Source organism: Typopeltis vanoorti, chromosome 20 (assembly GCF_054136105.1).
Source record: "Typopeltis vanoorti isolate ZY-2024b chromosome 20, IOZ_Tvanoo_1.0, whole genome shotgun sequence".
Lineage (NCBI taxonomy): Eukaryota > Metazoa > Arthropoda > Arachnida > Uropygi > Thelyphonidae > Typopeltis > Typopeltis vanoorti.
The window spans coordinates 38,461,521-38,486,846 of NC_143568.1; the positions used below are offsets into that span (position 1 = coordinate 38,461,521).

The window sequence follows — 25,326 nt, forward strand, 5'->3', positions numbered from 1 at the left end:
AGACAGAAATGCAACTAAAATATTGGCATTCAATTAAAAAAAAAAAATTTGGGGGGGGGGGAAGAAAAAAAGAAATAGGGAGGAAGAGTGATATTTAAGGGCTAGTGTGCAAGGTATAATATCAGTTTTATTAGCAATTTAAGTATATTACTGATCTCCTTTTAATCTACTGACGAATAGAATAGAATAAAAGGTTAACTAGTCTATTTAGTATAAATGTGTAAAAAAAAAAGGGAGAGGCAATGGAATGTCACCAACTTATTTATAATATTATGGTATGCACAAATTCTAAAAATTATATTGATATTCTGGTAAGTTATCTTTAGGCTTTATTTTTAAAGAACAAGTTCTGAAAGAAAATGAACTAAATAAATCATTCTGTACAACACTTTGTTTACAAGAAACTAATATCAGAAACCACTCTGTTCCACGAATTAGGCAAACATGACCCCCAAATCACCAAGTATGGTGGTTTCTAGCTTCATTCAATATTTACATAAGGCAATATACGTAATATATCCCCACTATATGATTCTCGTTCATTTACTTCCTGCCACTGTTTCCACGATCCATTTGAACAGTAATTACCATTAACACAATCCCATTTGTCATTTAATATCCGATTCACAGAATCTTCTGTTACAGAATCTGTCCTAACTGGTAAATGATCACTTTCTTCCCAGTCAATTTCACTAGGAATGATCTCTGGTAAACTAGAAAGAATTTTTTGAATTTCTTCAGAAACAGGATCCTCCCTGATGACAACTTTATCCACATTATTTAGAGACTCAAGATCCACGGGTGGTTGAGATATGGTCTCTCTAACAGGAGAAGCTACACCAGATATGGCTACAGGACTACTTCGAGTGCTGTCATCTACTGTACCAGTGGATGATTGAAGAAACCTATTCATAAGTTCTGACTTCATTTTTGAGATATCGGCATCAGAACTTTGAAATGAATAAGTTCCACCACCTTTGGCAAGAAGACGTAAACTAGATTCATTTCTGATACTCTCAACAGAAGGAGAACTCATATTTGATATAATGCCAACTGTCGAACAACCACATTTTTTAGCTTGTAATTCTGCAATTAGCTGTTGTGTTGTTTTAACTTTTGGAAGTTTTGAGCCAGATGGTATTCCAGTTATCTTTTCTTTTATTGGTTCAGATTTAACATTATTACTTTCTTTCTTTTTCTTTTTCTCTGACATAGAGAATAAACATTCATTTGGTTTTGGTTTGTTATTAACAGTTTTTGTAAAATATTTAAAACTTTCAAATGCAGATCCTTCACTAGGCATAATACTTTCAGGAGGTCGATTCGAAAAGTCTAGGCCATTTACAACAATGGAATTGTGTATGGTTGTATTGATTAAGTTTTTTTTCTTAGCAGGATTAAGTGGAGAATCTTCCTTCCGTAGACGTTTGTTTGCTGCATTAGTTCTAGCTATGTCCAAACTGGAATGAACACCTTTAGAAGGAAAAGGAGGTGAAGGTGAAGATGACTGGGAGGAGTGCCGAATGGGATGATTTTCCTCATTATGCCTAACTGAAAGAGTCCTTTCAGAAGCATTCACAGAGGGGCTATGAGAACGGGAATTGCTCCTTAAGGCTGGACTAACTGTAGGACTATGATGTAACACTGTTGTACCTGATAATCCTGATGTACTTGATTTACTACTGGCATGCCTTACAGCTGCCAGTGCTGGACTAACAGGTTTAAATACTTGATTAGATCCAGATGCTTTACTTAAATTACTGACATTAGATAAGGCTTGATTTACAGGAAATATTCTATTAGATGTTCGAGAAGTTGTCTGATTTGGATGTGAAACTTTGGCTACAGGAGCATAAGTGGAAGGTGTAGATGACCTGCTTGTTCCCTGACACTTGGACAAGGATAGCAGTGGGCTGTTGGAGGCACTCGAACACAGAGGACTAGTAACATCTTCTGGCTCCACTTCTGGAATAGGTTTCTGTCGAGAAGTAGAGGGTGTTGTATGACCTGCTTTTACCCTATTACCTGGACCAGGGCCAGGACCAAAACTTGGACCAGGTCCAGGTCCTGATGTGGTCATGCCAGATGGTGGTGTGTTTGTACTTCTCACAGCTCTTACCCCATTAAGAGTAGCAGTAGTACTAGTATTAGTGATGGTAGTTGTACTGGTGGTGGTAGTTGTAGCAGCAGGAGCAGCATCTGACAGAGGTAACAATGTCCTCCAGTTCTTAACTAATTCTTTGGCTCTTTTAGCTAGCTGCTTATTGTTTGTCCTTTTCCGCAAAGCATTCACATATTTTCCAATTCTTGTTTTCTGGAAAGAAAAAAAAATAATAAGGAAGTAGAAATATTACAAGAAATAAGCTACATTTTGATATACACTGATATTAATCTCAAATATCAAATTTATAAAATTAGACAAAACACTCATTTCATCTACAAATAAATCTTTTTGTAGATGAAACTATTTATACATACATTAGGGGTCCAACAAAGAGGTCTCTGGTGATCCTGCAGGTATTGCTGTCAAAAGTATATCTTCACAAGATGGAAATGCTATTAAACTATAAATAATAACCTTCTTCATTCAGTGAAACATTACCAGCTTGTTTACTAGAATTATGCATGGCTACTGCTATACAGGGTGTTCGGGATAAATTTGACAGTTTCGTAAGGAAAAAGAAAATCTTCTTTGTATCTATTAAATTTAATGAATTGACAAAAAAACATTACAGGCAGAGTTAATTACAATACTATCAACAAGATTTACTCAAAATAACCACCATTAGCATCGATCACAGCTTCAATTCTGCTTCGGAACCTCGAACAAGCTGATGCTACAGTCTCCCTGGGAAGGGCCGCAAAAACTGTTTTAATTTTATCCATTAACTGGGCTTTTGTATTACTGGAAGTGCGATTGGTGTCTTTTTCAACTGCGCCCCATACAAAATAATCCATGGGGTTAAGGTCTGGGGAGTTTGGAGGCCAAACATTTGGACTGGTGAAGTCGTAGAAATTTTCAGACAACCATTTTTGACTTTTCCCAGAGGTGTGGCAAGGGGCCGAATCCTGCTGCCATACATACGGCCTACCATTGGCTACCCTTGTTATCCAGGGCTTGACTACAGTTAGCAACTCCACGAACAAAGCCCGAATTCCAATGCCAGGGTTCTTCAACACCTGTTCCTGCAGATTTGCGAGGAATTCTGCTGTACGAACGCAATCAGATCGTCTGCTAGGGATCTTTCTTCTTGCTACATCCTCGTAGTCACCATTGCAAGTCTCTAGTTCATGCCTGATTGTTTTTACTGTATTCAGGGAGCATTGGGCAGCAGTCGTAATATCCTTATTTTGATGGCGGGCACGAATCATCATGATACAAGTTATTCTCTTCCATGATTCAGGTGGGTTCCAGCTATCCATCCTTTCTGACATCTTGTATATGAATGAAGAAGGGTCCAAACTTTTAAATGAAGAGAAGTGTGTGTTAATACATGTAACTTACGGAAAAATATAATTAATTATAAATATGTCAAATTTATCCCGAACACCCTGTATATGTTCTAAAGAGCATGACCCAGTTTCTGCACCCTCTTCAATGAAATGCCCTATTTGAAGATACAGCAATTCAAGTTGGTTGTCACACAGTACAGTTGACTATATGTGTACTGTGATTAAGTTTTTTTTCTTAGCAGGATTAAGTGGAGAATCTAAACTTCCTTCCGTAGACGTTTGTTTGCTGCACTAATTCTAACTATGTCCAAACTGGAATGAACACCTTTAGAAGGGAAAAGAGGTGAAGAGATACATCACCAGCTACCAACTCCCATTCCACTTCAGATACAGTCTGACAGTGCTGCAATACTTTGCCAGGCTGTTTCTGGAGGCAAGGGAAGGCAAGTCTGGTATAATGGTGTGTACAAGAACAAGTCTGTTAACCTATTAACCCACACTACATGCCCTTACTCAAACAATTATGAATACCATTACATTGTTTTCTTTTTACTACGTGTAAACTTATTCATATGTATGAATGACAATATACGTTAAATGAGAGTCTGCCCACTACACTTTGTACAGTATGTTCTCTTCTCCCTGAAATTTTGGTCTGCGAATTTTTTCCCACCAATTTCTGAAAATTTTCAATGGCATTCTCTGTAGTGCTTCCTGATATTGCATGACAGATCTTCCATTTTTCTCAGATGATGAATTTTGGGTCTCTTCACTGTAACCTCTTTAGATATAGACTCCCCTGTATCTAAATATTATTTTATGATAATCTCCCTGAATTGTAGAATGGAAAGATTTCTGTTTCATAGCTGAATATTTTTGTGAATAATCTATGCATTCAGAAGAGCTGTTCTGAAGAGAAATTCAGATGATTTAACACTATTTGATGGTCTCCCTAAGAGTGGAATAGCAACATGCCATCTGGTGTCAGAGATCAATGGCTTTTTTTAGCCACATTGTAGTTGAGAATTGCATCCCATTTTTGTAGTTACTGCCCTGCCCTATTTTCATGGGCAATCTCCAGTGCACACAACAATCTCTAAGTCATTAACATAGTTACTTATCTTTTGTCAACCTATTTCAGTACTTAATTCCTTTATTTTTCCACTGCTATGATTTCTTTGTGTTTCTTCATAACTTCTGCTGGAAGTCCAATTATTCTTGATTGTTCCACAGAGAAATATTCTTTTAGAGAGAAGTTCCTGAGCAAGTGCCAAATTTATAATTATCTGCAAACAGAATCTGTCCTTTATTAAAGAAACCAGACAAAAAAATAGAGATGGAATGAGAATAGCCATGACCACTCAAGTCACCTTTACTTGCATCCATGCAAATATAGCATCAAAGTTTGCAAACTTTGATGCTATATTTATCAGTCTTGCTAATTTCATTATTACAGAAATGGCAATACTTTATCAATTGCAGAAGTCTGTCCCTATGTACTGTATTTTTTATTTGCCAGCTTGTATACACAGAATTCCATGACCAGTAGAAATGTATTTTAGGAATACATGATTCATAGATTCTGAAAATTTTTAAAATTTCTTCCTTAGATGTGGGGTAACCATCTCTTGAATTTCATTGGTCTATCTGGAGTTTAATATTCTTGAGTGGTAGACAAACATGATCTCCATATTTATTAGTTTCTTATAGTATGAATTCCACAGGCTCATCAGTAAGGAATGCAGAGTGCAATGCAGATGGATTTTCAATATTAAGTGGTAAAAGAAGCTCTCATCTTTACTGTATTCCTGACCTACCGGGTTCCATTCATTTGCTGAAACTGAATATTCACAAACCTCACTTTCTGAAATACCTTCATCAAATGAGGAACTGTTTTTTAAATATAAAAGACGATTGCAATCATTGTTAGAATTACCCACTACTTGCTCAACTTCACAAGTTGTCCGTAACTCCTCTTTCATACTAGTGGAATATATCGATGTTCCACATTTATATTATATTTTGTTGGCAATCATCAGATGCAGTACTGAAGGATTAGAATTATTTATTTTTAGTCAGATGAATAAATGAAATTTTACTCCCTATGTGTACTCAGTCTAAAAAAGTGGAATGAAAACATCCCTATATAGTGAAAAGCATCCCCTCTCCAACTAACACCATACTGCAGATGCAAGAAAAACAAGTAGTTTCATGCTGATGAAGGGAAAATACTCTGTACTGTATTTAGAGATAAGATAAAACAAGCAGTTTTATTGTATAACTAAATACAGTACAGAGACATTTACAGTCTATGTACTATACAAGGGTGGTCTGAAAAGTTCTTGACCTAACAATGAAAAATCAAATTTATAATTTCAAAATTACTTTTATTTTTCAACATAATCTCCCTTATGACAAATACGTTTATTACAGCGATGCTCTAGCACTATTATCCCATCCCTGTAGTGCTTTTCAGTATGATCTGCAATCACCTCTTGATTCGAAGAAAAACGCTGACCAGCAAGGAAGAGTTTTGGAAAGAGATAGAAGTCAGAGGGAGCCAAATCTGGGGAATAGGGTGGATGTTCCAACAATTCATAGTCCACATCCCTTAATTTTCCCATTGCCAAAACACCTTTGTGGGCAGGTGCATTGTCCTGAAGAAAGATGATTTTCTTCTTCTGCAAAACGGGTCTTTTCTCACGAATTTTTTTTTCATCTAGTCTGGTTAAAAGATCAGGATAATATTGGGACTATATGAAGCATAAGTTTTGCTTTTAAGAATCAAAATACAAAGAACTAGATCAGACTTATCCTGAACTGAGCAAAAAGAATATCACCTACATCGCACTCTAGGGGGAGGATTGTGTTCTCCTACTAGGATCTTGGCTGACTAGCCATCAGTCATGCTTGTAGTATGTTGAGCACAGTTAAGCCTGGGATGGATTCTCATGGTGGGCTAGCAACCTACAACATGGTCAAAAACCTTGATGGAACTGATACAGATGGCAGTGCCAATATTTCGGTGAAGTTCGGAGGGCCATACCCAGGAAGTCTTAGTATCATGCCAGAGTGGGAGATTAGGCCACAACCCCTCCACTACAATGCCAAGAAGAAGAAAGAAAGGCCGTAAAGCCCATGGCCAGAATAGGCAAACACTGGATATGACTAAATTTCCCCAACTATATGACTACTCTGATTGAAACCATTTATGGAGACCAGAGCATGATGCAGTGGGGAAGCTTTCCCAAATAATAAGCAATACTGGAATAGCCCAAAGAATTCATAAATATAACAGTAATCAATACAATCCTCTTTTCCTCTATATAGGAACATTTAATTGTCGAACACTTGAAGAAGAGGAAGATCTTACCATCTTATAGCAAGAACTAAAACATTAAATGGGACATCATAGGTTTAAGTGAAGTTCGCAGGCAGGATGAACATTTAATAAAACTAAAAAATGTAAAAAAAAAAAAAAAAAAAAAACTAAAAAATAGTATAAGTATAGACTACTTATACCATTATGGGACAACTAAAGAACAATACAGAGTTGGATTTCTAATTAAGAAAACTATTACACATCTTATAGAAGAATTTAATTATACAGATGAAAGAAAAATAGAAATTACACTTGAAGGATTACGAAGAAAAACTCAATCAAAAACTAGACTTAATAAATATATTTGAAGAAGAAATAAATAAAATAAGCAAAAACCTAATGGAAGTCATAATCTTGGCAGCCAACGAATTCAAAAGTAACAAACAACAAAAAGACCGTAAACTTTTAGAGGAAACCTTACAACTACTAAAAAAGAGACGAATATGAAACAAGACAAAAACTTAATTTCTAAAATAGAATATGCAGAACTATGCAAAACAATAAGGAAAAAGACGAAAAATGAAATAAGATCTTATAACATTAAAAAAATAAAAGAAACAATTGAAACCTATAAAAATACTAAGAAAAAATTTATCAGTTGGAAAAGTCAAATAACTGCAATAAAAGATAAGAATGGAACTACAATAAGGAACCAAGAACAAATCCTAAGCAGTCTAGAAGAATTTTATAAAGAACTCTATAGTGATCCTTCAATAGATAAATCAAATATGGGTTGGCAAATGAGTTCGTTCGGTTTTTCAGAGTGGAATGAAAGAAATTTTATTTAATATATATAATACATACTAGTCAGTTATATATTGACCTAATTTATAAATGACCCCTTGCCATCTGTCCATTAACTTCATTATGCCATGTTCATAAAACTCCTGAGGTTTACTGGCAAAAAACTGATCCAAGTATCTTTTGAGAGCCTCCTCATTAGTAAAGATTTTCCCGTTCAGAGAATTCTGCAACGATCGGAATAAGTGGTAATCGGAAGGTGCCAGGTCCAGTGAATACAGAGGATGCAGCAAAACATCCCAGCCAAGACGTAACAATTTACTCAGGGTTGTTAACGATGTGGGGTTTGGCATTGTCATGGTGAAAGACAACTCCTTTCCGATTTGCCAATTCAGGACATTTTGTGCTAATTGCATGGGCCAGTCGCGTTAACTGTGAGCAATAGACAGTTGAATCAATCGTTCTGCCTGACGGTAACACCTCGTAGTGGATAACACCTTTATAATCCCACCACACAGAGCATGATCTTCTTTGGGTGCAATCTCACTTTCGTGGTTGTTTGCAGGGGTTTTCTCTTATGTCCCCATGATCTTTTACATACCACATTATCGTGCATGACCCATTTTTCATTTCCTGTAATCATCCGCTTCAAAAATGGGTTGTTTTCTTGGCGACATCGCAGCGAATCACAGATGGATATGCGAGCAGTCATATTGGCCTCAGTCAATTCATGCGGCACCAAAACGTTGAGTTTTGAAACGTATCCCAGCTTGTGCAAATGGTTTTCAATGCTTGTATGTGATATGTTCAGTGCTGCAGCAATCTCCCACACTGTTTGTGACGGATTTTTGTCAATGATATCCTTCACAACATTCGAATCAAACTCGGTCGGGCAACCGGTGCATCACTGATGTCGAAATCTCCAGAATGGAATTTGGCAAACCACTTTTGGCATATGCGTTCTGTTAAGGCACCATCCCCATATACGCAGCATATTTTTTTATGGACCTCTGCAGCTCGTTTGCCTTTTTTGAAATAAAAAAGCAAAATATGCCAGTAATGTACGTTATTTATTTCCTTCCATTTCTAAAAATATGTTACACACATGGAACTGAAGTAGGCCAAACGAAAATTCACTGAAAGGTTATGTGAAATGTTGGCTTTCAACTGCGCAATAGCGTTGCACGGTAGCGCAACAATAGCGAAGGCAAAGCAGTGTACAACCTGTACTAACGCATAAACTGAACGAACTTATTTGCCAACCCAAATAAAAATAACTCTTCTCCATCGCATATAGAATTCGTCCCCCATTCACTTCAGATGAAATAAAACAAGCATTAAAACAAATGAAAAATGTCCTGGTGAAGACCTAATTCACATAGAATTAATCAAATGGGGAGGAAACTATATAATTCACCATGTCACAAACTTAATAAATCTATGCCTAGAAGGGCAGATACCCGAAAACTGGAAAAATGCTACTCTGATACTGTTATTTAAAAAAGGGGACAAAGAAGAAGTAAAGAACTATAGACAAATTAATATTCTCTCTCTTACCCCTCTTCTACTCAAACCAATCAGCAGAAGAAGCAGGATTCTGTAAAGGCTTTAACACAATTGATCATATTCATGTAGTGAAACAAACAATAGAAAAAGCAGAAGAAAACCAATTGCCTCTCTATTTGGCTTTTTTTGATTCCATCAAAACTAATGCAATAACCAAAGCACTCCAGAATCAGGGAGTTCCTGGAGAATATATGACTTCCTCCAGGAAATATATCACACTGCAACAGCAACAATCCAACTTCATACGAGCAGCAATAAAATATCAATGGAAAAAGGTGTCCGACAAGGAGACTATCAGCCAAAATCTTTACAGCAGTCCTTCAAGAAATATTTAATAATATAAACTGGACAAACCTTGGTATAAAAATCAATAACAGAAACTTAACACACCTAAGATATGTAGACGATATCATAATTTTTGCAAACACTCCAGAAGACCTTAATATAATAATAGAAGACCTATATCATGAAAGCAGAAAAGTCGGTATAAAAATAAACAGAGAAAAAACTAAAATCATGTTTAATCATTTTGTAACACCAAAAAACATAATAATAGAAAACCATTTCTTGGAAAGAGTCTCTTCATATGCATACATAGGTCATCTCATTGATCTAAACTGTGGACTCCAAAAGGAAATAAATAGGAGAGTTCAACTTGCCTGGAGTGCATTCAGAAGATTGAAAAGCATTTTTCAAAACAATGATGTCCCACTCTGTTTAAAAAGGAAGACATTTAACCAGTGTAAAAATAATCGTTTGTTATTTTATATTATGTTTTCAGTCATGGTGTAATAATTAATTCTTGTTCAGCTTCGTCTTTGGAAAATCTGCTAATTTTGTTATTTACTTATATAATGTTTTGCCCCTGGTCTAATCTTAATCCTTGGTAGTACTTCAAACTCATGGCAGCTACTAATATATTGCTCGAGTATGCGAAACTCTGATAACAAAGACTGTGCCTCGGGCTACAGCCAAATTCTTTGTTAGATTACTAGTGCTCAAATCTGATTAAAATTTTTGGAAATTTATTTGTTTAAGCTGCGCCACCAAAATTTACAGGATAAGAGAACTTTCTTTATCCAAGATTAAACACTCAGTATGACACATAATCCTTAATTATCTATCTTATTCCTATACTATAATCATATACGTTTCTCACTTTGCAGTCATGACTATGTCAAAATACATACGCATAGGTTCTGTTTATGAGTAGTGCATTGAATTTAGTGATCAGGCAAGTTATTTGTTTGACAAGAAAAGAATTTATTCATTACTAAGAAAAAGAGATATACAATTGTCATTCAATAAATTCAACTGAGTCTAGCATATAGGGTCTATTAAGCAACTCGATATAATATATACACTCCTTAACTAATCTTGAACTTTTCAGGGACCACCTGCCTAGAAACTTACCCCTTAAAAACTTAGTTTAGATTATCATCACATAAAACTCAGGTTCAGGAATTATTAACATCAGATTCTAGAATTACACTCTATAACTTAGCAATATTCTCTAGCACAGAGTAATTGATCTCATCTAATGGTATAGCTCCTAAAGACCTGCATTACTATATAAAGTACAATTCCAGTTAATTTTCATTCACCATCACAAAATTTATTAATTTTCTTCCTACTAGACAAAATGGAAAGTTCTTACTTGGTAGTGAAGTCAGGATCTCTCTGGCTTTTACTTGCAAACATCTTTTGAATTCCTGTGGTAATCTCCTCGTAATTTCACATCAGTTTCTTCCTAGACGAGTTTCTTTTGCTGCTACGTTCCTCTCGCCTTTGCTTCTTGTATGTAGGTCTAGGAATACAGTCACGATTCATTGCCTATGATCCTTGTGAAGCTCGGCTGCCATTGTCCGACCTCGTATTTCCGCATAAACTCCTCAGGTTACATTGACTTCATTGCCGTCCAGAGTCCTAAATCTCATGTTGGAATTCTACTTGACCACATAACTGCACTCAGACACTCCACTCCTGACCGTACTGGAACTTCGACTCTCCGGAAACAACAGGAAAAAAGCCCTTTTCGGCTCCGATGACCTTCCTTCTCTTACGTCATCGTCCACTCAGTACCTCGATACTCTGCACCCGATACTGTTGCTTGGCGTTGCATTTCGAAGGGAAATCCCTTCGCAACATTGACCTTTGTGTTCGTGTTAGCCTCAGGTCATGAATTAATCCTCTTATTTTGTCTGGAACTTTAGCTTGACCTTGGTACACTTATGCATAATTCACCACATATACAATTTCAATGTTGAAAGTTTATTTTTCACTTGGTTAGACTATAATAAATTTAGTTTAATCCTTTATCCAAGTGTGAGCAAACAAAATTTGTGCCTGAAAGTATCTTCAGGACTGGGATAAGGTGGTACAACACCAGGCAACTTGTTGCAAAAGTGGAGCAAGCTAAAATCACTCCTATCTCAGTACCTCCCATAATGCAAAACACATCTCCTTGCAGATATGTATAATGTTATGCATTAAGGGAAGGGCCACTACCCAGACTAGTTTCGACCTTTATTGAGGTCTCTTCAGTGGGAGCCAGGCCCAAGTGGAGATACCAGGCAGAAGCATTAGCAAAATCATCTCTACCTATAGGAGTTGCCAAAGGGTGTGCCACCTTTTTATTAAATTATTCTGGATTTCGGGAAAGACGTTGAAAGGTTATTTTTCACTTGGTTAGACTACAATAAATTTAGTTTAATCCTTTATCCAAGTGTGAGCAAACAAAGTTTGCACCTGAAAGTATCTTCAAGACTGGGAATTCTGCCTGGTATCTCCACGGAAGATACCAAGCAGAATTCCCTTGGGCCTGGCGTTGCACTACCTTTCCTCAGTCCTGAAGAGATATTTTCAGGTGCAAACTGTTTGCTCACACTTGGATAAAGGATTAAACTAAATTTATTATGCAATTCTAATTTTCTCATAAAAAACACTTGATAATACAATATTCAAAACTTAAAGGAAAAGACAACATTATTTCATTTACACTCAATTTCTCTTATTAACCCCTTAATGCACTCAACCGAGTTAACTCGGGTCCAAGAAACTGAATTTTTTCCGCTCACCCGAGTTAATGTGTGACCATGAATTTTGGTTTCACATATAAATACAACCGAATATACACGCTAGAAAATTCAGCCGAAAAAAGTTGCCAACAGCGTGTATCAGCTATTTCGTTTGCACATTTTTTGTCCACGATTATAACTGCCTAAATTTCTTTGAGCTTTTTTTTTTTTTTTTTGATGATCAATTGATTCAACGTGTTATGGATGAAACAAATAGATATGACCTATCTATTTGTTTCTTATCCGTGGTAAAGAAAAGACTTCTTGGTATGACACAAATCCAAATGAAATCAGTATTTTTGGCTGTTGTACTTTTGCAAAGTATAGTAAGAAAACCAGAATACCGTCATTATTGTACAAAAAAATCCATTATTATATACACCATTTTTTGAGGATTGTATGAGCGGGAAATGCTTCGAGGCCATAAAACAATTTCTACATTTTTCACATAACGATGAATTTGATCCAGCAAATCACCCTTGCCCAAAACTCAAAATGTGGCCAATTTATGAAGATCTGAATAGAAAATTTTGCCATTCGATTACGGCAGAAAAATTGGTGACTACTGATGAAAGTTTATTGCTTTATAAAGGTCGTCTGGGATGGGTGCAATACATTCCTCTCAAAAGGGCCAGATTCAGCATAAAAACATACTTATTACGTGAATCACAAAGTGGATATGTCTATAATTTTATAATCTATACTAGCAAGAATACCATTCTGGACAGAGATTTTAGCAATCTTCCAATGTCTTCGCAAGTAGTGATGACTTTGATGAAACCTTTATTGCATAAAGGTTATTGTTTGACTATGGACAATTTCTATAATTCACCTGGATTAGCGGATCTATTGATAATAAATAAGACTGATATTTATGGAACATTACGCGTATCACGAAAAGACGTACCCAGCGAATTGAAGAATAAAAAATTGAAAACTGGAGAAGTAATTGGTTTTCAGAGAGGGAAAGTGTGTGTAATGAAATGGAAGGACAAGAAGAATATCTCCCTTATCTCTACCATTCACACTGCATCAATGGTAGATATAGAGATGCGTAAAGGAAGAATAAAAAAAAATGCAACTTGTGTTGGATTACAACCATACCACGGGTGGTGTTGATCGCGTTGATCAACACCTGTTGTACCCAGAAAGAGAAGCAAGAAGTATTATAAAAAGATTTTCTTTCATCCCTTAGACATGACACTGTGGAACACTTTCGTGCTTTACCAAAAATCCAGCGGCAAGATGAATTCACTTGATTTTTGCTTGAAAGTAATCGAACTCTCCATTTAAAAATATAAAACTACAAGCATTTCAAGAAGTGGACGTCCATCAAATATCCCAACACCACTGAGATTATCTGCACAACATTTTCCATCTTTCATACCACCAACAGAAAAGAAAGAAAATCCAACTCGCCAGTGTTTCCTCTGCTCAAGAAAAAGGAAAGAACACAATAAAAGGGTTCGCAAAAAAACACGATATACGTGTACTGACTGTGACGTTCCTCTCTGTGTCATCCCGTGTTTTAGAATTTACCACACAGTGGTAAATTTTGACTAAAACATTATTTTCAAGATTTTTTTGTTGCCCGCTCCGTTTAGTGAAGTAGATGCAGTTTAGTTAACTTTTTTTTGCAAAAAGAATTTTGTGTTTTTTTCCAAAATTTGTTAATGTTCTTTTGTGTATAAAGAAAATAAAGAATAAAAAAATTGGCAGAAAAACGACCACTTTCTGATTTTTAATTGGTGCGTTAAGGGGTTAACAGAAGGATTTTTGATACTTGTTAAATCTAAACAATAGGTATTATATTAATAAAATTCCTTATATTCAAGATTTAACACCAGTGTATACTTCTAGTCATTACATATGGTTGTGAAACTTGATCGCTAACAAAAGCACTGGCAAATAAACTAACAACTGAAAGAAAAATGGAGAGATTGATGCTAGGCATCACATTAAAAGATAAGAAGCCAGACTCACATAACTGACATCATTCTTCACCATAAATGACTAAAATGAAAATGGGCCGGACATCTATCCAGAAGAGAAGATGAGCGATGGACCACCATACTAATGAACAGGATTCCAAAAGAAAAGAAACGAGGCCAAGGACGTCCTAAAAGGTGGAGTGATGAATTGTCAAATTTTGTTGGGGAAAATTGGTCAACCATTGCCAAGAACAGAGAAAGGTAGAAAGAACTGGAGGAGGCCTTCGTCCAGCAGTGGACAGAAAATAGCTGAAAAGAAGAAGTACTTTAGCTAATTCAATATCGCAAAATACACGAATGTCAGAGAGAGCATACATTTGAGTAAGGTTTCAAGAATACACAAATTGTAAACATAATGTAAAAAAAAATTCAAGCATTTATATAATTCAACCTGTTTTCAGGAGGTTATTTTTTAGATCCAATTACGCTTTAAAGAACTGCTAAAGAAACAATAAGATAGTAGGCTATCCATTACACATTTAAAGGTCACTCTACAAACATCCAGATTTATTTGAACTAGCAACATGAGTAACTTTACCACAGCCAATGGAAAAATGAACTTTGTTTTGGTGCACAATTAATAAAATTTCTATCTTCTAAAGAGAATTGTCTTATTACATCATCAGCAGGACAGCATCATTAATAAGACCAATAGCAATTAAAGGCTGTACTTCAAAACATCCTGACAGATAGGTAATTGGGATAATGTCTGTGAAATACCAATACCTAAACATATGCAAGAATCCATTATTATAAGATATCAATGCTATGCAAAGAAGGAAATGATATCCAACTCTTGAAAAATTTACAGTCCCTGTAGCATGAAACAGAATTTCTCATTTCTGAAATATCTACATTTTTCGAGTGAATGGTCATACCAGATCTGTAATTCATACTTCTATTCACATGATGTTATATGCATTCTATTAGTTCTTAGGTATCATTAACTGCACTACGTCAGCATTTACATATATAAGAAATACATCAAGCATTGCTAGACATTCATTAATCCTTTATCCAAGTGTAAGCAACGTGAAGTCACTTCACAACTGGGCTACCAAGGCAACTGATGTGAAGTCATTAGCTTCTACATAAAAGTAGCCCAGGCGCAAAGTGACTTCATATGCAAACTTTACTTGCTTACACTTGGATAAAGGATTAAACCAAGAATATAATTTCTTCGCATCTTTAATTTATAGTATAACCAAGTGAAAAAAACTTTCAACATCTATCTCTAATTCAGAGTATTTTAGTAATAAGGTGTGACACCTTTTGACTACTTGTATATAGATTTATGAATTTTGCATTACTTCACCTTTGGTATCACTTCTGGGTCTGGCTCCCACTGATGAGACCTCGATAAAGGTCAAAACCAGTTTGGGTAGTGGCTCTTCCCATAATGCATAGCATTATATCTGCAAGGTTGTGTTGAAAGTTTATTTTTCACTTGGTTAGAGTATAATAAATTTAGTTTAATCCTTTATCCAAGTGTGAGCAAACAAAGTTTGCTCCTGAAAGTATCTTCAGGACTGAGGTAAGGTGGTACAACACCAGGACACTCCTTGCAAAGGTGGAGCAAGCTACCAACACTGCTATCTCAGTATCTCCCATAATGTAAAAAACCTTGCAGATATGTCTAATGTTATGCATTAAGGAAAGGGCCACAACCCAGACTAGTTTCGACCTTTATTGAGGTCTCTTCAGTGGGAGCCAGGCCCAAGTGGAGACAAGTGGAGATACCAGGAAGAAGCATTAGCAGGTCATCTCTACCTATAGAAGTTGCCAAATGATGTACCACCCTTTTTTAATAAATTACTCTGGATTTAGAGAAAGATGTTGAAGGTTTATTTTTCACTTGGCTAGAGTATAATAAAATTAGTTTAATCCTTTATCCAAGTGTGACCAAGATACTTTGTGCCTGAAAGTATCTTCAGGACTGGGGTAAGGTTGTACAACACCAGGGCAACTTGTTGCAAAGGTGTTGCAACTCGTTGCATTTGGCAACTCCTATAGGTAGAGATGACCTGCTAATGCTTCTGCCTAGTATCTCCACTTGGGCCTGGCTCCCACTGAAGAGACCTCAATAAAGGTCGAAACTAGTCTGGGTAGTGGCCCTTCGCTTAATGCATAACATCAGACATATCTGCAAGGAGATGTGTTTTGCATTAGAGGAGATACTGAGATAGGAGTGTTGGCAGCTTGCTCCACCTTTGCAACGAGTTGCCCTGGTGTTGTACCACCTTACCCCAGTCCTGAAGATACTTTCAGGTGCAAACTTTGTTTGCTACACACTTCGATAAAGGATTAAACTAATTTTATTATACTCTAACCAAGTGAAAAATAAACTTTCAACATCTTTCTCTAAATCCAGAGTAATTTATTAAAAAAAAAAAAAAAAAGGGTGGCACACCATTTGGTAACTCCTATAGGTAGAGATGACCTGCTAATGCTTCTGCCTGGTATCTCCACTTGGGCCTGGCTCCCACTGAAGAGACCTCAATAAAGGTCGAAACCAGTCTGGGTGGTGGCCTTTCCCTTAATGCATAACATGAAACATATCTACAAGGAGATGTGTTTTGCATTATGGGAGATACTGAGATAGGAGTGTTGGTAGCTTGCTCCACCTTTGCAAGGAGTGCCTGGTGTTGTACCACCTTACCCCAGTCCTGAAGATACTTTCAGACGCAAACTTTGTTTGCTCACACTTGGATAAAGAATTAAACTAAATTTATTATGCAAAGTTGTGTGTGTTGCATTATGGGAGACCAAGGTAATTTATCCAAGTAGCCCTGTAGTAATGAGGTCACTTCATGTACAAACTTTGCTTACACTTGGATAAAGGATTAAACCAAGAATATGTCTTGGCATCTTTAATTTATAGTATAACCAAGTGGGGAAAAACTTTCAACATTTCTTCACATTCAGGGCTACAAATTGACTTTCAGTACATCAAACCTACAGAGATCATAGAATAGTTTATTATTGTAAATTGTTTGGTCACTCTTAACATTAAAATTGAGTTATTCTTTTGGTTTATTAGTCGACCATAAATATTAAAAGATCTACACAATTGTCAACAAGTTTCGCCAGCAATTCTGTCTGGCTTCTTCAAGACAAGAAAGTCGGTACAATACTGTTTACTAGTTAAAACGAAGAATGGAGTAGCACAGTCAAATCAAGTAAAATTTACTTGATTTGAATTAAAAACTGACGCGTAACATCATACGCATGAAGTGTGGAGTCTCAGTCATTGTTCGTTGAGTGTGTTGTATAGTTTTTCGCAAAATAAAATTCGGTAAGCTAAGTGAATTTATTAGGCTTTTCCAGATGTCTTTCAGTATCATATCTTGATTTCTGTTTAGATTATTGCCTGTCTGGAATACAACTGCCGCTTCTTTGAAGTTTCTACATCTAAAATCCTCTTCTATATACGGCATGGAGCTGTTATACCAATCAATAATGGTGAGACATTGAAAAATGATGGGCTAATCCTGAAGTCTGTTCTGTTGTTGTTAACATCTCCTATATGTTCTTTTTTTCGAATTTCTAGGCTTCTTGAAGTTTGGCCTGTAGTAATAAACTATTCACAGAATAGTTTTTTTTTTTTTTTTTTTTAACACCAGTCTGCTACAATAAATTTCATTGAGCAGAACATGCATCAATGGTACTTTGATCAGGATTTATTTGAACTAGGAACTTTGTTATTGTGAGTTCTTATATTAGCATTTGCTATAGTAATGGACAACAGTATTTCCCTTTATGTAGATATGTACTACGAGGGCTCAACTCTAATCCTCTGGAAATCAACCTTTGGATTATGCAGTACAGCAAACATACATTATAAGTCTTCATAATTAAGCATTCATCAAATTCCTGATATGCTCAGGAGTACACAGGATACCGTGAGCACTAAAATTAAGTTGCTGTTATTACTAGCATCCTATTAGCAATTTTTTTTTTCTTCTTCCTTTCAAATTAATCTGTTAACTGTCAGAACGTCAATATTGTGGGAATCTAAGACACTTCTGACTGCACTGCTTCACCTAGATCTTGGTCTTTTTTTTTTTTTTGTAACATCTGGGTAAGAAACTGCAGCAGTTGACAAACTCCTTAGATCCATGTATCAATGTTCTTCCTTTTATCATGGAAAAACAGACAATCAAACATTTTGGGAAATGAAATCAAATACCATTTTTACTAATATTTTGCCATAATCACAGCAGCATCAAAACTAGCATATAGAGTTGGGTAACACAGAACCAAATAGCAGAAAATAACTGCAGTGTTTTATTATTCTTCCTGGGGTGCAGTAAGAAATTCTTCATGTGGAAAATTTGATATTACACCAACTGTCAATACAAAATTGTCTTTTATATAGATAAAAGAGTTTTTCATACCAACTATTATAAATAAACACTGTAATAAGTTGCAAACGGGGTGCTTAAGGGTCAAAGTTGTATAACTGAGAGGAGACCTCCACATAGCCTTTAAAGGAATGCGGAGAACCGACCAGGGCTTCTGACCTAATGTCCAATCCTCACCTTCTCGTGGTGCACCCTGTTGGGTATCTACTTTGATACTGAACGAACGAGGATGGGCTGGCAATTTGGGATTTAGCCGACCAAATTGTATTCTTATTGGTTAAACCAAAATAAAAAATGATGGTACAACATGACAAATTTTCATGCCGGCTGGGGCGTCGCCCGGTTAAACAAGGCCCCCGTTGTTTTCGCCAGGGAACCAGGGCGAACAGCGAAAAGTCAGCTACTGGAACAAATCTGAAAACAAACCCCAACTCAACATCACCAGAGTTAAAGATCGGTACTATCAACGTAAGAAGCCTGAATGGCAAAGAAATGGAGCTAGCTGAGGAATTAGATAAGTACCAGATCGACATAATAGGGGTGACTGAAACAAAAAAGACCAAAACTGGTGAGATCTTTCTGAGCAATAAATACAAAATGTTATATTCAGGCAATGACAATCAAGGAAAAGAAGGAGTAGCCATAGTATTCAACACAAAATACGAGGCTAATCTTCTTGAATGGCAGTCAGTCTCAAGTAGAGTAATGTGGACAAATATGAGAATGGGGAACTGGACAATGAGACTTATTTGTGCCTATGGTCCCACAGAAGGTTCTACTAAGGTAGAAGTGGAGGAATTTTTTGAGGCTTTAGAAAAAGCAACTGACACAATGAAAAAGGAAAAGTTGGTCCTTGTTGGGGATCTAAATAGTAGAGTAGGAAATGATTGTGAGACATACAAAAATATTTTGGGAAAATTTGGAGAAAAGAGCAAAGCTAATAATAATGGCAAATATCTGTTGGATTTCTGCTCAGGACATGGACTGGTTATTACTAACACCATGTTCCAACATAAAAATGTGCACAAATTCACATGGAGAGAAGAGGCTAGGAATAAGAAAAGTCTCATTGACTATGTTATTGTTGATAGTGATGTTTTCTCCCTGGTGCAGGACACCAGAGTGTACAGAGGATTTGAAATTGGAAGTGATCACTATTTAGTCTTGAGCAGGATAAAATTGAATTTCATATTGAAAAGAATAACATGTAAGAAAGTTTTAAAGCGAATAAAAGTTGAGCAGCTCTCAGATGTGAACTGTAGACTAAAATACAGAAATATTATTGAAAAGAAAATGAAAGAGTTTGAGAACAGGAATCAAACCTTGGAGATTAAGTGGCAAACTCTGAAGGAAACATTGATTGAATCTGCCAGAGAGGCATGTGGTGAGGTTGTGTGCAAGGATAAAAAAATTAGAACTCCCTGGTGGACACAGGAAGTCAAAGAGGCAGTGAAGGAAAAGAAGAAAGCATATCAAAAGTTCCTGGCAAATAAGTCAGCTTTTACTCTTACAGAATACAGAGACAAATGTAAGAAAGCTAAACAGTGTGTAAAACTAGCTAAACAAAAGTCATGGGAGGACTTTGGCAAGAATATAGAAAATAAATATCAAGAAGGTGGCAAAATATTCTGGAGGTTGTTGAAGAAGCTTAGGAATGGAGGAAAGAGTGCTGTAAAAGGAATTAGAGATGATAAAGGTGAAATGAAAACAGGAGAAAAAGATATCCTTGAAGTATGGAGTAATTACTTTGAAAAACTGCTAAATGAAACAAGCAGTGATGACAGCACAGTGGTAAAAAAACACTGACCAGGCATGCAGTCAGGAATACATATCCATACTTGAAGTAGAAAAAGCCATCAAAGGCTTGAAATGTGGAAAGGCAGCAGGAGTAGATGATATTCAACCAGAAATGCTGAAGTATGGTGGTATAAGAGTCTTACAGTGGCTGCACTGCATAGTTCAGAAAGCCTGGACAGAGGGACGAATTCCCGATGATTGGAGTAGAGCTCTCATAGTACCCATATATAAAAAGGGAAATAAAACTGAATGTGAGAATTACAGAGGTATTTCCCTACTGAGTGTTCCTGGCAAGATCTATGCAAGTATACTTGAGAAACGGTTGAGAAAAATTGTGGAAGAAAAGCTTGGTGAAGAACAAGCTGGATTCAGGCCAAATAGAGGCTGTCAGGATCAGATCTTCACTTTACGACAAATAGTCGAGAAAGCATGGGAATATAACAAAGATCTGTATTTAAGTTTTGTCGATTTGGAAAAGGCATATGACAAGGTGCCAAGAGAGAAGCTATTCAAAACGCTGCAGTTATATGGTGTCAATGGGGTATTATACCAAGCAATACTTAGTCTTTATTTGATTTGCAAGTCAGCAGTTAGAATTGAAGGAAGTACAGGAAGTTGGTTTAATGTTAAATCTGGTGTGAGACAAGGATGTACATTATCCCCTCTGTTATTCATTATCTATATGGATCACATTATGAAGGAATGTGGTATTCAACCTGATATCAAAATTGGAGATGTTAATGTTAGCTCTTTGCTTTATGCGGATGATGTTATACTTCTAAATAAATCCGCTACAAGTCTGCAAGATTCTCTGACTAAATTGAATAGCTGTTGTAATAGATATGGTATGAAGGTCAGCAATAAAAAGACAAAGACAATGAAAATAGGCAGAATCATTGAAAATGTCAACTGTGTTGTGAATGGAGAACCTGTGGAACAAGTAAAACATTTCAGCTACTTAGGCACAATTTTTACTGAAGATGGTAAACTAAATATAGAAATAGACAACAGAATCAGCAAAGCTGGTATCGTGGGAAGTCAATTGAATAAATTCATATGGAATAAGAAAGAAATTAGTCGGAACACTAAATTAGCTGTATACAAGACTGTGTTCAAACCAATTTTAACTTATGGATCTGAGAGCTGGGTCAGAAGTAAAACACTTGACCAAAGACTAGAGACCGCAGATATGAGAGTCCTGAGAAAGATTAGAGGCGTGAACAGATGGCATCAATGGCAATATCATATTAAAAATGAGGATATTAGGAAAGAACTTGACATTGTCAGCATCCAGGAATGCGTTAGCAGAGCTAATCTCAGATGGTATGGTCACTTAAATAGAATGGGAGAGGAAAGATTAGCAAAACAAGTGTTCTCTGCCAGGTTGGCAGGAAAACGACCCAGAGGAAGACCAAGATATAGGTGGATTGATACGGTACAAAGTGCCTTAGACGATAGAAATATAAGATCTGATAATGTTGGAGTCTTGACAAGTAACAGACTGATTTGGAGGAAAATTGTAGATAGGAAGTTAGTAATGATGTAATTTTTTTCATGTAGTACTGTCATATCCTGTACACCCCTTGAGGGTACATGACAGGAATTTGATGATGATGATGATGATGATAAGTTGCAAACACTGATTCCAGTAACAAGAAAACTTTCATTTAAGCAATACCTGAGAGATTCATTAAATGCTTTAAAAGAGAAAATAAAACTCTTTACAATTCAAGTATTTGAATTTTTATGTCAGTTTAAAAGAATTTATCCTGGTTAATTCAAAGCTCAAGGAACTGAAAAGTTCAAACTTTGCATTCCCCAAACATTTGTCGTCACAATCTAAACTTCAGAAGTTACTTGAAACTTCAATTGCAAATAGAATACTGAAACATATGATTTACAGAGTGCTTTTCAAAAGTACGATTAAACAAAGACGCCTGTGATATGCTGATCATCCCAATCTTAACAATAAAGATTAGCCATTCTTAGTCTTTGTTTGGCATAAGTCTGGCATAGATTCCATAAGGTGTTGGATTGTATCTATGTCAACATATAAGGCATTTGCCAGACAGTATTTTAAATGGCTCAGATTTGAAAGAAGAGGATATTGTTCCCATATCTGTTTTTCTAACATATCCCATACATTCTCAGACATTAAAACCTTTGGAAGCCATGGGAGAAGAAAATTAAGTGGTTTCGCTTAAAAGAAGAGAGTGTGAGGAACCGTTTTAGGGAGAGGGTGTTAGAGAGGATTTCGAATGAACTAGAAAGTGTACAAGAAGGTGGAGACATAATTCAAAAGCAATTCTAAGCTGGGCAATTGAGGTGCTTGGTGAAACATAACATCTGGAAAGATTAGAGATTAGAAGGAGGGTTGGTGGTGGAATAATAATGTACAAGAAACAGTGACGGCTAAGATGAAGGCAAAGCAGACGTGGGATGAGTCAAGAGTGGAAGAGGACAGAGAGGAGTACAGAGAGAAGCCAAGAGAGTTGTTGCTCAGGTGAAGGCCATGGCATATCAAGATCTTTATGATCAATTAGAAACAAAGGAAGGACAGAGAAAAAATTTATCGATTGGCAAAATGCAGAAATAAGGTATCAAAGGACATCTTTACATGTGAGGCAGATCAAAGACTCTGGAGGAGGGGTATTAAGGAGGGATGTGGATATAAGAAATAGATGGACAATATACTTTGAAGGGCTTTTGAATGAAGAAAACGAAAGGACTCACAGAGAAGATGGGCAGCCTTATAAGGGGATGGTGCAGAACATTAGTAGAGTGGAAGTGAAGGAGGCCATAAAGAGGATGAAGAATGGAAAATCGATGGGCCCTGACAGGATCCCAATGGAGGTATGTAAGGGACTGGGGGAAGAGGGAATTGACCTGCTGTGGGACCTGTTAATAAAAGTTTGTCAACAGGAAAATATATCCAAAGAATGGAGGGAAAGTATTCTTGTTCCCATCTACAAGGGTAAAGGGAATGACTAAGGCAGAAGAATAAGAATTACAGAGGAATAAAGTTGATGTCTCACACAATGAAAATCCTAGAAAGGGTTCTTGATGGAAGATTGAGGAAGGAGGTGGAGATTGCAAAATAGCAATTAGGCTTCATGCCTGGTTGACCGACAGCAGATGCTATCCTTGGGTTGTAACCCAAGGAAATGATGATGGAAAAGTTTCAAGAGAGGCAATGGGAGCTACATCTAGTATTTATTGATCTGGAGAAAGCATATGATAGAGTGCCAAGGCAAGAAGTCTGGAGGTGTCTGAGGGAGAAGGTATTGTAGAAATATGTCAGGTTGGTGCAGGAGATGTACAGAAATGTGATGACAAGAGTTTAGACCTGCCTGGGAGAGACAAAGTTTTCAAGTGACAACTGAAAAGAGCACAAAGTGGCTCCCTTTCTTTGGTCACTGGTGCCAGAATATAGCCTCTCAAGTTATTATTAGGCAGTATCTTACCTGTCAACTTTGTCTTAGTAAAACAAAGTATGTTGATACAGAACGCTAATAACACACCAAGTTTGTCCTAGAAGCTGCTTTTTACTATCCTTACAAAAACAGATTTTGCTTAAATGGGCAATTCCACAACCAGCATGACACTCACTTCATGTTGTAGCAGCATTTTTTTTTTTGTTTGTGGTTTAAGTTAATACAGAATATACTCTGATATGATAAGTACCAAACTGCAAGCCTATCCTCATTCATTGATTTTTGTATCCAGGCAGACACCTAATTAATAGGACACACCAGGAGAAGGTGAAGAATGGACTCCAGGTCAGAAGCCTTCATATTCTCGCAATTCCTCACAGAATGAGGTCAGTTCTCAGTTATCTAGCTTTGACCCTTCAGCAACTTTTGTTCCACATTCATTTGTCAGTTTCTCTTTTGAAAAGTTCTTTGTCACAAGATTATATCCAACCACCTATATCTTCCTCTTTCAGCCTTTTAAAATTTTTTTTTTTTTTTTACTTCCCATCCACAAAACATTGTAAACCCATAGCACATGTATTGTGAATTTTTTCTTCTATATTAAGTTTATATGTTTTGTATTTTTTTTTTTTCACATAAAAAAAGAAACCCTGCTCTGAGACCAAAAGATGGAACTTTTTCGAGCCACTTCAGACTTTCAAATAAGTAGCGCAGTAGTATCACAGCAAGCAATGAAGTTTATTTACCACCAGTAATGGTGAGCTATGGAAATTTTAAAAAAGGGCTCGCATCGTCGAGCAAAAAAAAAAAAAAAAAAGAAAGAAAAGCCGTATTTCACACAAAAACTTTTATTAATACAGCTTATGTACAAATTCCAATAAAAAAATATGAGAGGACAATCAACCTCTAAAGGCTATCATTTTTAAACAAATATTTCATGATCTAAACATGAAATATTTGCACACAATCAACTGTGTTAATTTATCTTACATAAAAACATTTTTTAACTATCAAAATATAATAAGAATGAAATCTTTTATAATCTTTTATAAAACATTTGATTGATTACTGGTTTTACCATACGATTGGCTACCAGAAAGGAGAAGGGTAAAGATAATGCATGCGCTTATTTTATTTTCAAACTTGGGCGCATTCGTTATAGAGGAGTTGAAACAATAATTCCAAATAATCTATACACTGCTGAATAGACTAATTTTTGTTAGGTTACCGTATGAGTTTATCGCTTAATATGTTTAAAAAAAAAAAAAAAAAATTTTTTTTTTGAAAAATAAAAAACAAACAAGGAGAACAAGGGGCTCATAAATTTGAGAAAAATTTAACAAAGGGCTCGCGCAAGCCCTTTATAGCTCACCACTGCTAACCACCAAAGTTTATATCCCAGAATCACATACATCTGTATAATGTCAACAGCACAACAACTTGGTCTTTGAAACAGATTATCACTTCATACCATATAATGAATGGATATTATAAAAGTGGTAGAAGTCAGCACACTCAAAA

At 36.2% G+C, this 25,326-nt stretch overlaps 1 protein-coding gene across 3 annotated transcripts in view; it reads right to left on the reverse strand.

Moving 5' to 3' along the window:
- Positions 1-306: 306 nt before the first annotated feature.
- The window catches only part of LOC150095382 (uncharacterized), a 132,980-nt gene continuing 107,960 nt past the window's right edge, over positions 307-25,326 (reverse strand). For all 3 annotated transcript variants that reach the window (XM_090410313.1, XM_090410315.1, XM_090410314.1), the window contains exon 3: positions 307-2,314. In XM_090410313.1, coding sequence (XP_090266439.1) covers positions 482-2,314 — 1,833 coding nt within the window. In that variant the 3' untranslated portion in view covers positions 307-481. The remainder of the gene's footprint in view (positions 2,315-25,326) is intronic.